Genomic DNA, 15,972 nt, shown 5'->3' on the forward strand with positions numbered 1-15,972 from the left:
GCTCCAGGGGCTTGCAACGTAGTACAATATATTACCTTACTGGGAGAATGCAAGTTTCCAGTACAAAGGACTTAACATTTCTTACATACTGCTTGACTAAAATCTTTACAAAAATTGACTATATTCTATACAAGAAACACTTAACAAGGGTTAAAGGAGAAACAGAATCCGTTAGTCGCCTCTTACGACATGCTGGGGAGCATCGGGTAAATTCTTCCCCCTAACCCGCGGGGGGTGCCTAGAATTGAGAATAAAGACAGTGGCATGGACAGCTATTGACTAAAGTAAAAACCACCCTTTTTAAGACCTCCAAAAATCTGAGAAACTTCAGTCAAAAAAAGGAGGGAGTCTTAAAATGGAGGTAAATTTACAGATCATATGAACAGAAAAACTGAAAAAACAAAGTCTTAAAAAGGGGGAAGACTTAGTACGATCTCTGAAAACAGATCGACATATGATTACAGTCTCACAGGAAATCAATTCATGGCTTCACTTAAGGAAACATAATCTGGACTATCAGACACAACTATCTTACCAGGAGGTCTCGTCTGTGTGTGTAGAACAGGCGCTTATACTCATCCATCCACACTTCTGCTAGTCGCATGGAATTGATGCCATGAGTGTCCTTGTTTCCTGCAAATACAAGAGTTGAGTTTTAAGTCATACCCATTTCACCTGACAACTAACGTACATTTCTGGCAGAATCTGACAGTAAACATTTGTGTACACCTGTCTGACAGTAGCTACACAAGTACAAGTCCTCTTCTTCCTTTTCACGTCATTGCTGTTCCTCTGTTCAATCCCCCCCCCCTTCCCACCCCCATTTCCACATGCTCTCACACCCTCTGTTTGCTTTTAACCAACAATCACAAACTGTGTAATGTTGTTAGGTGTACATTTCCCTGATCGGAATAACAGCGACAACAAAAGAATTGTGTATATGTACTGTCAAAGATAATTTTCATGTCCTGCACAGAACTCACATTTTTTAATCATTTGACACTGTCTTGACATTTTTTTAGAAAATAGAATAGAGCAATGTGGAATAACAGCTAAAATCAGAGCTACTCATCATGATCTGCTTGGCAAAAAAAGAAAAAAAGAAAAAAAAGGCTATAAGTACTTACCAGGGAAAGTGTAAGGATGACTGGAGCGAAAGATGTGACCAACACGAGAGCAGGGAATGAACTCCAGTTTTCCTCCACACATCCACGTCTGGGAACACACAAGGAAAGGCAATATTAACCTTTGAATATCTATCTATATATATATACGACTAGTGTCTGTCTGTCTGTCTGTTCGCGATGCACGGCCAAAGTTCTCGGTGGATCTTTTTCAAATTTGGACACCGTATTCAGCTACACCCCGGACACAACCTCATCGATGAGATATTTCAACACGTGCTCTCAGCGCGCAGCGCTGTGCGCGCTGAACCGATTTTGTTTTTTTTGGTCTGGATCCACTACCAGTAACTCTTCCTTATCTTCTCCAGTGTTTTCAGCCGCGATTATCTCCCTTCCTCCGTGTGGCGTCAATCCATATTCCCGTTACTACGTTACTATTTTTAGAAGGTCACTGCACGTTACTATTTTTAGAAGGTCTCCAGTGTTTTGCGCGTTTATCTCCTTTCCTTCGTGCGCCGGCAAAGCCGGGTCCCAGGCGCAGCCTGGTATTCGGCTCTACTTCTTCCCGGCGAAGCGGGTAATCATCTAGTATATAATATGTGTGTGTGTGTGTGTGTGTGTGTGTGTCTCAGTGTGTGTGTGTGTGTGTGTGTGTGTGTGTGTGTGTGTGTGTATGTATGTGTGTGTGTGTTTCACTACCGCTGGTGTCTGCAAACAAACGAAACAAACAAAACTACACACACCACAAAACAAACATAACAGCAAAAATGTGACATGTATGCAAGTGTATATTTGCAAGGGGGGTGAACGGAACGTAGGGGAATGACAAAATGCAGACAAGACACACACAAACTTGATCTCACCCTGAAAGATATCTCCAGGTTTTCTCCTCCCCACACGTCCATGCCAGGGTCATAAGCGCCAATCTCAAAGAAGTATTTTCTGTCTGCTGCAAACAGACCTCCTGCCATGGTGGGAGATCTAGATACAGAAACGTAGTTTTATTGTTGTCACCATTTGTCTTCCCTCAATGCAGAAGAATTAACACAAGACAGATCTTCCACGACAAAGTCAAAGATCAAGCATTCTGAGCACCATCTCTTAGGACAAGCTGCTTTATGGCACCTGTGAATTACCACAAGATTCTTTGAAACAAACAATAATGTACATTACAAAATCACTGAACTTGCAGCTAAAGAAAGAGCAATAACTACATTCTGTTATCTCCAGAAAGATAATTCCAGTTTTGCCCACAAATCAGTTCTCTTAGTAACAAAACATCAGAGCGCTGATGTCAAATTTGTCATAAAACAGGTAGTTCCAGTACTATCACATAAGTAAGAATTACATCATCATTCTTTCCCAGCATTTAAACAGCAATTATTATCTGATATACTAAAGAAGATAATAAGGCCTTGCTGTAAATGATAGGCATGCATTTTCTGTACACAGAAGAAAATCAAAATGTATTTCATAAGATCTTCAATTTCAGTAGTTAAGAGACTAACGGAGTGCAAGTTTTTTTTAAAAGGAATACATGTACATGTATAACAACATCTACCAGCTGCTCAGCTGAAGGTGCCATTCAGCACACTCAGAAATAATGAAAGATCCATCTCAATCAAGTGCGACTCTACCATGCATACCTTAGCACTGTAGGAATTTACTCCACTGTACATTACTACATGTATACCTAACAGGGTCTGTATATTTGCGCTTTGCTTTGTCCCTCTCTGGCACATTTTCCCACGTAAAGTGCATGCTCCAGGAAAACCCTCCCACTTGGTAGCCGCCGTTGAGCGAATACTGGAGAGTATTAGCGTCTATGTAGTCAACGATTGGACAAACGACGGCTGAACGGTCCTCTTGAATGCGTGTGAGCACTGGCTCCACCCTATAGGAGCAGATTTAGGAGAAGGCTATGCTTGTTTATGATGCTGAACAACCATGCTTGAACCCAAGCTGGTTGAGTAGGTTTGGTCACCATTTTAGCTGAGCATTTATATACATCACATCAGTTCCAACTGTTGATCTTATGCTTTAAACATTTAGTTCTCTCTTTTTCTTGTTTTACCACAAATAAAATGTCTTTGTTAATTATGATGAGGATGATTAAAAATGTGCGTCATGATAAGAGTTTGCCCATTTTCCCAAAAACTTGGTGTTGAAGGTCTGGTTAAACTGTACCTCAATTTGACTGGGTTTTGTTCGCTTTTTTACCCCTTTTGGACTTGTTTGTATTGTTTTGGCAGTATAGAGTTTAAGGTTTGAACTTCTTTGTACACAGTTTGGTTGCTATCATTCTTCTGTAATGATGAGCCACTGATTTGATGAATCCTACACATACGTCAATGTTTAATGTTTCAGAATCTTAACTTATACCTGTTGTCTGTGTCTGTAAAAGCAACATGCAGCCTATGACTATGAGTAAACCCTTTAGACGAAATGGCGCAACACCTAACAAAATGACCCAACAAAACCCAAAATAACAACAACCAAAATAACAACCACAACAACCAAACAAACAACAACAGATCAAATAATAAAGTTTTCTTGTAGTTATGTCTGAACACGGTCTTTGTTTTTACATTTACCCATCACTCAATGTGTTCATGTGTACACTGTAAGCAAGACTGTTCTGGTATTATTTGTCCAAAGCATAAACTGGAAACTTAACAGTGTGTGCAAAATCAAGGTATAGATAAACTGGCTCGTGTTGTACACAAAAGCTTCCAACAAGGTTACAACTGTCCAGCAACAGCAATCAATAAATGAAGTACAGTAACATGTGTTTCAGCCTTTGATGATGAAAGTATGTAGAGGCACTTAATCTCACTTATTAGTAAAGATGTAGAGCAGAGCTAAGCAGCGAGCTGACACCAGTCATAAAACTAAGAGACCATGTGCAAGCTGTGGCCAGTGGAGGGTTTATGATCCACAAGCACATTTGTTACACTCTCTCAGTTTCAAGGGAAAGCCATTTTCAGCATGAGAGACAGCCACACTCACAAGCTGCAGCCAGTGGATGGAAATAAAGGGTAGAACTAAGTTTTGTGATCCACAAGCATATAGCATGGATGGTCAAATCTCACAAATGTCACTCGCCAGCCGTCAACAGTACCTCAAAGTTGTTTTGCATTTGACAAGAATTTTCACTGGCCAACCGGGCGAACTGCCAAACGGTTTTTACTAGCCCGGCGGAATTGTTACTCGCCCTTGGCGATCGGGCGGCTGATTTGGCCATCCCTGCATAGACTGATCAAAAGCCACTTATATTTTCTGCTTCAAGTTTCAAGAGGCCATTTTCAATAAGAAATAAAGCAAGCAAGGAACACTTGGTCAGAGCAGCACACAATCAGAGGAACTGTGCAATAAACATGGCAAGGGAATGTAGGTTTTAAGCAAAGTACTTAACAATACATTAGCATTAGCAGATATACCCTGCAGTTTCTTCTATAGCATAGGTTCTTGAAGATGTAGCCGTCTTCTTTACATACAAAAGGTTAATATTGTAGAAACCTGAAACTGTTCTGTACTGATGACTGGGGTAACACTGAAGGCATCTTTTAACCAATGTTAGTAGAAGTTGCACCAGTTTAGCTGAAGCATATGTGCACATCCACAGTACTGGGACACAACCTGGGGACATGGACACCAGGAAAAAAAGTAGGACTGAACTCTTTTTTAAGTGCAAAAGACATGCCTGTATCTTTTTCTGTCAAAGAGATGACCGGGGTTTCTTTAGAAATGACAATTAGACACATGCAGTACGCTCTATGTCGTGGGTTACATGGTTTCCACTTTAGGCTTCAATATTGACAGGAAAGAACTTTAGCTCAGTTATTGCATGTGGCATGTGGACAACATTGATAAATAAATATGCAAACATGAAAGTTTGAAATTACAAGTTTCCATAAGTTAACCAGATCAAAGTAGAAAGTGGAAACCGTAACCCACGCAATTTCCAGGCGCAAAAGTTTTTCTCGTACGTCAAATGTAGCAACTAGCCTTTTGGGCACCCTTTTGGGTTTTAACACATGATAGAAACATTTAAGTGAGCAAAAAGTTTTCGATCTGTGCTCACTGGGTGTATGTGTATAGAGATAATACTGTCGTGAGTTACATGGAAACCATAGTTCGTAATGTCTTTTATTTCAAAAGAAAAGAACTAAAACTTGATTATTGCATGTGGACAACATTGATAAATAAATATGCAAACATGAAAGTTTGAAATTACAAGTTTCCATAAGTTAACTAGATCGAAGTAGAAAGTGGAAACCGTAACCCACGCAATTTCCAGGCGCAAAAGTTTTTCTTCTAGGTCAAATGTAGCAACTAGCCTTTTGGGCACCCTTTTGGGTTTTAACACATGATAGAAACATTTAAGTGAGCAAAAAGTTTTCGATCTGTGCTCACTGGGTGTATGTGTATAGAGATAATACTGTCGTGAGTTACATCGAAACCATAGTTCGTAATGTCTTTTATTTCCAAAGAAAAGAACTAAAACTTGATTATTGCATGTGGACTACATAGATAAATAACTATGCATACATGAAAGTTTGAAATTTTCAAGTTTCCATAAGCGACAATCCTAAATGAGAGAATTAATCGATTGTCGATCGTGCGTTGCAGAAGAATCGAAAATTTCATAATGGTGCCGATCATGAGAACACATGTGCTGCTCAAACTTTGCACCAAATCAAGCTTTAACCAGTAAAATATCGCAAAATTTTTCGATGAATATATGCTACAATTGTCAAAAAAGATTGTACAGGTCTCAAACAGTGAAGATACAGCGTGGTCTGTCGTGAGTTACGTCTCAAAAACCGGAAACGAATACGATTGGGTGGATAAATTCTCATTGTCTATTCACATGACCGGGTCAAACGTCATGAATGGAACTTTCCACGGTGTTCCCGCGATCTCACAACGCGTGTGTGATAGGCAATGCGGGATTTGTCGTCTGCTGTGGCCATGCTTTCGTGCATTACAGATTGAAACGAAACAAGGGTGGGGTACATTCAAGCGCGATTATAAGCCGAAATAAATTCGTTTCCTACCGTAGTGCTGTGTTTTGAAAACCTAAATGTTGTTGAAATAAATAAATAATGACTTTGAATAACTTTGAGGTTTCCTTTGTTCAGCAGATCGCATTTTTTGATGAAGTTGAAACCGGAAACGACGGTAACCCACGATTACGTATTTTCTTTGCCGATTAAAATCCCCTAAGAAGATAAAAAATATGCTCTTCTGGGGGTACGTGTCCAACAGTGTCCTTTAGAGAACCAGAAAACATCGCCAAAAAGATTCTGAGAGCTTTCTTCTCCATAGTGCAAGGCAGCAAAACAAGGTGTCGTGTTTGTGTTCCCCATTTCAGCGCCATTTTGGGTGGGTAATCGGCAAAACATTAAAAACTACAAAACACAACACAAAATTTGGAAGTTCAAATTGGCTTTTTTATTAAGACAAATCTATTTGCTATTGTGGGAATGTAACCTTTTGGTCAACCATTAAGCACAGATATTTTGACAGATTTTCAAAGTTGATAACCCATGCTGTGACCCAGTACCGTGGATGTGCACATATGGTAGCAATCTTTGTGATACAGTAGTCACCCCATGTTAAGGCCTGTAACATATGAGATAATAGGGTCTTGAAAGGGAAGTAGTCTTAAATAAAGGGTTAGAAGACAGAGGTTTTGCTGTGTTGTAAGTAAGACAGTGATTGCATGCACTTGACACCTGCAGACAAGAGATTGAACAAGCAGTGCCCTGCTGTGAACAAAACAACAAAGAGTAGTGCAGCCACAATGAGCACGGAAGACAAACATAATGAACGGTACCTAATGGGGGAGACAGAGCCGTTGGGAAGTGCAGCTCTTCTTTTTTGCTCGTGCTCCGGAATGGGCCGCCACGAGAAGTGAAGACTCCACCAGAAGCCGCCCACCGAGAAACTACCAGTGCCACCGTACTGTAGTGTGTCTTTGTCTATCAGATCTATCTCAGGACACAGGACGGTCGTCCGATCCTCCTTTATGCGCCCCAACAGCGGCTCAATCCTGTCGCCATAGTAACCATAGCTAGTGCTCTTGTTTCTCCATTTTTTTTTAACGATTCACGTCACCACTTAAAAATGTGATTACGTAAACTAAAGTGCAGTGTTGAAAATAAATATGCAGCTAAAACAACCAAAACATGATTTAAAAAAACCCAAAAACATAAACAAAACAGGGAGACAAAAGTGAATTGCAACAGAATGATTTGATCATTGCAGGATAAAACAAATATCCACAAAACCGTGGGCAACGTGCTCGAAACAAACGAAAATAAATTAAAAAAAATAAAGTCAATGAAATATGCAAACTATAAATATCGACCTATATGTTTTAAAAGTTCCTGGACTCAAACATGCAGACTATTTCAGTACCGAATAGAATTTAACTTTTGACTGTTTATTGATCATAATTTTGAGGTAGTCTGAAGTGGACAACAGTTTATCAATCGATGTTTTAATGTTGTCTGAAAAGATCAAGTGTATGCAACCTGCAGACTCAACTGATATCAGCAAATGATGACCAAACCTACACATCATTACACAAAATAAACACCACAGAAACTTTTAGAAACAAACAGCCAACATAAAGTGCATAAAATAAGAACATATTTTGTCATTTAAACCAAGGTCCTTGCCAAATAAAACATATCATTGCTCCCACATTCACACACACACACTCAGAACTTTCACCACAAATAAAAACACACTTTAATTAATTTTAAAGCAATGTTTACAGAAACCAGTATACAGCCGCACTCGCCTAAACGAAACACGCTTCAGCAAAAAACTTGGATATATCTGAAACCAAAACCAATTCCCCGCCAGACCCCCCTCTTGTAAGACTATTTATAATTCGGATAAGCCAAACTCTGTCAAAAAATAGCTAACTCAAACACGGACATCTCATGATTTTGACAGATAAGCCAAACTCTAAACACTGTCAGAGAGACTTTTTTTCCCCCCCCCTTAAAAAACACGTCAGGAAGATAAACATATTTCGTCACGGCTATAATTATCCTACGGAAACGAACCTGTCACCTGATTTTGAGTATGCGGGGAAACTGATGACGTGTGCCACATTGACCAAGAAATACACGTGTCACGTGATGCGAATTTGAAATCCTTGCAACTGCTGCAGTGTTCAAAATCGAGTGGCTCTCATACAAACCTTTTTCCAATCAAAGGAAGAGATCTTTGTGAAGAGCAAATCTACCTGAGGAATGTATGTGCTCATTTTGAGCGAGTGGTGAAGATCAAACCACAATAAGCATGCAGCGAAACAAAACATTTGCCTACAATCTATGTTTACGGAGATTTGATCTTGATTTATGACCACAGAGACAAATTGTCTAATTTTGTTTCTTTTCTTTCTTTAATGGACAGGGTTTAATAAAACATTACTTGGAATCCTTTTAACAAAAGCGTAGTTGCTTGTGGAATCTTTGGTTTTGTTTCTGAGATGTGTCACTGTTTTCACCATTTATTTTTACAGTTGGCTTTGAGGTATTAATAAAACTCCACTGAAGAAAGCACTTGTAGCTTGTCACTGTTTTGATCTTATTCATTTAAACACACACACACACACACACCACGCACAGAGAGAGAGAGAGAGAGAGAGAGAGAGAGAGAGAGAGAGAGAGAGAGAGAGAGAGAGAGAGAGAGAGAGAGAGAGAGAGAGAGAGAGAGAGAGAGAGAGAGAGAGAGAGACGCTTTGACACTTTATTGTCATTAGCTAATAAAAGCCTTATAGACAAGGTAAAACAACAATTTCTGCATCATTCATAAAAGGGGTAAAAGGACGAATGAACAAAACATTAATAACAACAAAAACATAGCAAACTAGTTTATGAGTACGAACAAACAAACACACCGACACGAAAGCCATAGGTAAACAAAAATATCTAAGACTAAGGGTAAAAAGCAAGGTATAGTATGTACACACAAAGGAAAATACTGATCCAACAGTTAACACACACTCATAAAACCAATCAATCTGCAGACCACAAATATTTAAAACCAATAAACCACTAGTCGGCGTTACCCTCGCGTGACTAGTAGGGGAACATGTCTAAATACATATCTATACAAAAACAACAATGGCTGCAGACGAACAAACAAACACACAAACACACACATACGCTTATATAGACTACACTCGCACACGTGTAAATCCACGCGTATACATGTACACGCAACCCGATTTAAATGAGAAGACCATCCAGTCCAACATTTGCGTACGTAAAAATTACATTATACATCATTTCAGCTTGACTCGTCTAGTTTCTTTTTGCGCATGTTTAGTGCCTTAGAAATACATTGTGCAGTTGCTTCGAGTACACTTTCTTCATCCAGGGCTAGGATACGGGTTACATCTTCCATTGAGGCTGGTTCAGAACAACTTTTTAGCATTTTAGCAGGTTACACTTTGCATGGATATCAGGAGAGAGAGAGAGAGAGAGAGAGAGAGAGAGAGAAAGAGAGAGAGAGAGAGAGAGAGAGAGAGAGAGAGAGAGAGAGAGAGAGAGAGAGAGAGAGAGAGAGAGAGAGAGAGAGAGAGAGAGAGAGAGAGAGAGAGAGAGAGAGAGAGAGAGATTCCAAGTGATTTTACAACTTATCCTGAAAAAAAACCTCGCTTAAGCCAAACTGCAGGGTAATTTCTCGGGAAAGGTTTGGCTTATCCGAACTCGGATATAATTATGCACAAACTCGGATAAGCGAAACGATTTTTCATTCCCCGGGCGAGTTCGGCTTAAGCATGTTTGACTGTATTAAGCTGATTTTCTTCTATTCAAGATTATAAAGTAGCTGTCAAATAATGATCCAGGCGTTTGTTATGTCATAGCATTCTGAAGATAAACAAAATGCAATATCGCTGTTTTTAACATTTCTTAGCATTTTTCTTAAATTGTTGCAAAAATAGGGACTAACCCAAGAGACATGCTTATTCACCAGTCAAAATTAAAATGCCTTTTGTAGTTAAATGACAAATTCCATCTTCCATCTGAAGTTGTTTAAAACAATCATTTTTAATATAATATACTGGTAAATGTTCATTTTTAACCAAAAAAATTTCTCAAATACAAAACAGACATTCTCACCATCCAGGGCCCACTTCACAATGCGAGTCTAAAAAGATGAGCACATCCCCTGTTGCAGCTTTGGCTCCCGCTATCCGCGCTCGGATCAGACCGCTTCGCTCTGTTGTGCGTACAATCTTCACCACACCATCAGGCCAGGTTGACTCAACGTACTTCCTCAGATCTTCACCAAGAAAGTCTGCATTGACAAGGCACATCAAAATGTGAACAAAGCATGAAGGCTTAATGACCTTGACTAGTGCCAACTCAAGCAGATGACCTGATCTCTTCTCGAAAGGGAAGCAAAAAGTTAAAAAGTTCAGATTCATACTTTCAACATTATAACTAGAATCATCAAATTAAAAAAAACAAGAGGCGAAGCCTTCAAGGCTCACGTAAGAAATCGACAAACAGTAACACAAACTCAATCACTCCGTCACACATACACACACACAATAAGCATTAGGTGACACGGTGCAAGAGTGCGAGACACTAGATCTAGATCTGTCTCTCTGTAGCCTACTTACAGGCCACAGGGACACGACTGCCAGATGGCCAGATCGACACTGCGCTTTCGACAGCGCTTCCTCGCGCAGACACTGGAAACACGCTGTGCAGATTAACCTGCAGGAAATCTCCTTTGGTATCTTCTTTATCTATTTTTCTGGAGCTACGAAACCGAACAATGTGAAATCATGAGTCGTCTTCTTCGAATCGGCGAACTGCAGCTCGGTGATAACTGTATCTATACCACAATCCTTCACGCGATCTGACCTAACCTTGACCCCTGACCTGGTCTACATACCACACACGACACAAACCAGTCAGGTGTTTTTACCCCCCCAAAACCCCCCACAACCGTTTTCTTTGGATACACACTTTAACTACATGACGCTGTGCCAAAACGTGCTTTGACGGTCACCCCCTGAGTTTGATTACATTTTTTTTTATCTGTTCGCATCTTTCATGGCAAACCAATGTTTTTTAATGACAAACATAACCCATAGAGATAATAATCATAACCGTGCTAGATATGGTCATTTCTGTTTGAAAATAAAAAAAGAAAGAAACGAGATGCGTGGGTTGAAACGAGTGAGTGTGAATGGGACACTTCAAGGGAACTCAGGATTTTGCTTGTTTGCTTGTTTACCATCAACTTACCTATAGATAACTTACTGTGTGTGTTTGTAGATGAAGTATAAGTCTTCAAATCTGTCTCACAATAAATAAAAATTTCAAACTATTTCTTAAAAAAAAAAAGGATTGAAAAGGAACGGTTTCGGTCGTTACACATAATGTCAAATGTGCCTGTGAACGAAAAGTTCGTCTGCTACTCCACTGTGAGCCGTCGTCAACATTCACGTTAATGGCGACTACAAATTGCACTCTTTGAACGTAATTTACCACACAAAAAGCATTAGACCGTGTGCTAGACAGTCTTTCAGCTCTGAAAAGGTCAGTACTTTTTTTTTGTCAAACGGTAACGTACGAAAATATCCAGATTCGAAAAAAGGTATTCTACATTTTCGCGGTAGAAAGATTATTTCGGGAAGCCATCTTTACCCAGAATGCACTCTGTGTTTGATTTCCCAAGATGGCGGCAAAGAAGAGAGAAGGTGAGTGTTTATAATTTTTTGTCAGGCACATCGTACTGGTAACGTTCGACTGAATTGCAAGTATGTGTTTTTATGATCAACTATTGTTTTTAGTGTTTTTAAAGCTTTTTAATGCACACTACAACGGCAAAAACGGACTGAAGCGGAAACACCATGTGTTTGCGTCCACACGTGTCTATGTACCGGGCATGAGTGACCTCGGCTTTCAGTCGTTACGTGGACACAGCACAAACTGTGTCCATTTCTACATGTATCTACCAAGTGTAACATCTGACATGCTCAACAGCCTGCAGACTATATTTACAAACTGTTTGTCACTTTGTTTCTGGTTTTAGATGTGGTACACAATGTATTAAATAAGATTATTTTTGTTCTGACAAGATTTCTGTGTTTGTTGCATTTTTAATGAAATGTGTGTGTACTGCTTGCTGTCGGACGTTACACAGGACACAGTGAGCAGATGAATTTATGGGACAATAAATTTGAATTTTGGTTTGGATTTGATGTGAATGTCAATTTCAGCATCTAAGTCAATGATAAAGATTAGATTCAGAAATATCTGGCAAGTAATTATCATACTGTGGCTAGTTGTACTGTGTCCAGTGTAACATCCAACATCAGTCAGGTGCCCGTCTTTATTGATCAATATCTAAAAAACGCTGCTTTCATTTATCTTTTTAAAACTTGAAACACATTCAGGAAACCTCAGTCTTTAATGCTGCAACATCCAACAACAAATATAAACAGTTTTATTTTTGCCTCAAGTGTCCCATTGTAAGGAGGCAGGTTCTGGCACAGCATCACATACGTGCCGACGAAATGTTGATCATTGCTTCAATACTTTGAAGCTGTTGCTTGAATAATAACCAGGTAAAATTAGTATTTCGGTGTTCAGTCAAATGTTAAAGTTTCTACCAGTACCACAGACATACACACATACATACGCACGCACGCACAGACAGACAAAAGTTAGCATCGCATAGGCTACATTTACGTGAGCCAAAAACTATCCATGTTCAACAATTTTGAACTGAAAAATCACAAACAAGCTGTGATCCAGTCTGCATAATTCATGAAATAGGAAACAAGTGCAGAGAAGTGATGAATAATTCATGTGCATATAATTTTAAAACGGCAACGAGTTGAATTAATCTAAAAATCTGATTAAATGCTTCAGGCATACCCTTGTCACTGAAATCATCCAGCAGGATAACTTCATGCAGGTATTGTGGAGGGGACCTGTTGACAACACTGTGAGCTGTACGCAGTAATGGTGACCACGCCTCGTTATGGAAGATGATTACTACACTGGCTGTCGGCAACTGTCTGGGGTATACAATGTGTTTGCATCTGAAATGATAAAACTGAATTCATTTGACTGTCCTGTATGGTACAATAAAGAATAATCAATCAATCAATCAATCAATAGGACGCTTATATCGCGCATATTCCGTGGGTACAGTTCTAGGCGCTCTGCAATGATGCCGTGTGAGATGAAATTTTATACGGCCAGTAGATTGCAGCCATTTCGGCGCATATTTACCTTTCACGGCCTATTATTCCAAGTCACACGGGTATAGGTAGACAATTATTAACTGTGCCTAAGCAATTTTGCCAGGAAAGACCCTTTTGTCAATCGTGGGATCTTTAACGTGCACACCCCAATGTAGTGTACACGGGGGGTGTTCGGACACCGAAGAGAGTCTGCACACAAAGTTGACTCTGATAAATAAATTTCCGTGGGTTTGAACTCACGCTGACAGCGGCCAACTGAATACAAATCCAGCGCGCTACCAACTGAGCTATATCCCCTCCCCAATAATGACAGAATCAATGAATGACTCAGTGAAGATAAATTATGAATTATTTTGTTTGGGTGGGTGGTTTAGCATTATACGTAGCTTCAGAAACATCAAGCAGGGATGGCCAAATCTCAAAACTTTAACTTGCCAGCCGAGCAAGTAACTTCAAGAAAGTCACTAGCCCGGCAGAAATTTTGCTGGTCTGGTACATACCACAGTTGATCTGCAGTGTTCATATGCAGGCATGGGAATTCCAAAATAGAAAAAAACTCTGAAAATAGGCCACGGTCCAGGGGCTGCCTAGGCGCCGGCGGGGTACAGGGGCAAAGCCCCCTGGAAGGAAAACAAATGTTAGCATTTTAGACCAATATTTTGATAGTTCTCGTGTAAGCAAATAATGGATAGAGAGACAATAGTATACATATAATTTAATTTACCTTTTTTTTTTGCCGCGGACAATTTTTTATTTTCGCTGAAACATAATTTCCTTTTCGCGGAAATCTGTGATTTCGCGGACAATTCCCATGCCTGCATATGGCTTTAAAACTCGATATTACAACCAAAAGTTTTGCATTTGACCAGAATTTTCATTGGCCTGCCGGGCGAGTTGCCAGGCAGTTTCTGCTATCCCGGCGGATATTTTACTCGCCCCTGATGATCGGGAGGACTATTTGCCATCCCTGTCAAGGTATTTGCAGGTGCAGGTGTTGAAGTAGTTACCCACCGATCAAGTCACAACTCTTACTGTTGATCCCCTCTATTACAACTTTTACATTGTAAACACACAGACAGACACACACACACGCAAGAGCAGGCTTGAGCATGTGCACATAATGTTTTTGCGTTTACTCAACACTTTGATAGTCTGTCCGCATTACAATATAAATTAGTATTAGTTTGTCTGTGGCACGAAGTATCATCAGAGGTCAACCAAACCACAGCAACAACAACAACAATTCAAAATAAATATTTAATGTTGAGGCCTAATTTAGTAATTATGGCCTAAAACCAGCTGTTGCACACTGTAGGTAATTATACCTTGCATGTCGGTGTCAACGTGTGCAATGATCGAGCTCTTTTCCTCCACATTTCAGTGCGTCTATCCTCCTAGTTTTGAATAAAACCTTATAAAATATACAGACGAACCTGTCTAAAGAGACCACCCAAGGGACTGAGCAAAAGTGGTCTCTTTAGACAGGTGGTCTCTTTAGACAGTTGATTTATATAGTCGTAAAAACCCTTGGGGATACTTTGGGGTGGTCTCCTTAGACAGGTGGTCTCCTTAGACAGGTGGTCTTAAGGGCAGGTTCGACTGTATATATTGATCTGGTCATACTAAAGTTTAAACTGAAAATAACACGAAAGCCACTCACGCTTGGTCCCTCACATCAGGGACAGACCTCTCAAGCGAAATTTTGTCGCTTGCAAGCCGATTAAACGCTTCTTTGGGCATCAACACTTCTGCCTTTGCTTTTTCTTCTCCCAAAAGCACAACAGGTTCTCCGCGCTCCCCTGGTCCCGAGCGGCCCGCCTCTGAGCTTTGGTATTCCATGAAACGTTTCACTCTTACCCTCATTACTTCGTCAGTCATTACGAATATCGAGTCCGCACCCCATTGCCAGTACCAAATGACTCCTAAAACGAATGCACAACCGATTAAAACGTACACTACACTAGATCTTCTCCGTCTGAAGACCCTCATGGTAGCTATTTTGAAGTTTTAAAATGCTATCCAATTTTTTGTGTCCAACTCTTCAACACAGCCAACGTAGCAGACGTGTCTCCGCCATTGCAATACAATTGGGCACGGGACGCTACTCTTAAAAATTAACTAGACACAGTTCTATGAATGGGGCATAACCGGTCTGACTAATTACTGCGCAACCACGCGCGACTCCGCGCAACCACAGGCGACCTCAAAGCAGTAAAGCATTTGCATGTAATATTTTTGTTGATTTACTATCTTCACCGTGTTTCTCGCGTTGTACCAAGTTTAAAGCCATAGAAAAGAACATAAAGGTAGATTTGATGCATTTTCGAAAGTAAAAAGCACTGGATTTTCTCTCTGTTTTTGATATATTTCTTTATTTTCCTGTTGTGCTTTAAATAATGTTCTCGTCGTTTCGAAACAGATAAATCTAAAGTACATTTGAATTAGTCTGACTTGCACACCAAGTTTTATCATGTTATTTTGATGTATAGGGGGCTTTTTGCAGTGATTCGTGAAGGCCTCTTCACTGTAACATATGTTAGGCTCCCAGGCTCCTAATAAAAAACAAGTCGCGTAAGGCGAAATGCT

The 15,972-nt window shown here is 40.0% G+C and overlaps 1 protein-coding gene across 2 annotated transcripts in view; it reads right to left on the reverse strand.

Moving 5' to 3' along the window:
• The window catches only part of LOC138981732 (probable N-acetylgalactosaminyltransferase 9), a 32,547-nt gene extending 17,084 nt beyond the window's left edge, over positions 1-15,463 (reverse strand). The window contains exons 1-7 of one of the 2 annotated variants that reach the window (XM_070354802.1): positions 15,047-15,463; positions 13,055-13,221; positions 10,277-10,454; positions 2,818-3,018; positions 1,988-2,105; positions 1,128-1,215; positions 536-633 (exon numbers count right to left, since the gene is read on the reverse strand). In XM_070354802.1, the coding sequence (XP_070210903.1) occupies positions 536-633; positions 1,128-1,215; positions 1,988-2,105; positions 2,818-3,018; positions 10,277-10,454; positions 13,055-13,221; positions 15,047-15,375 (1,179 nt within the window). In that variant the 5' untranslated portion in view covers positions 15,376-15,463. Of the gene's footprint in view, positions 1-535; positions 634-1,127; positions 1,216-1,987; positions 2,106-2,817; positions 3,019-6,966; positions 7,183-10,276; positions 10,455-13,054; positions 13,222-15,046 lie in introns of both variants that reach the window. The other variant, XM_070354801.1, reaches the window with a different exon arrangement.
• Between the last annotated feature and the right edge of the window lie 509 nt (positions 15,464-15,972).

This window comes from Littorina saxatilis, linkage group LG12 (assembly GCF_037325665.1).
Source record: "Littorina saxatilis isolate snail1 linkage group LG12, US_GU_Lsax_2.0, whole genome shotgun sequence".
Taxonomy (NCBI): Eukaryota; Metazoa; Mollusca; class Gastropoda; order Littorinimorpha; family Littorinidae; genus Littorina; species Littorina saxatilis.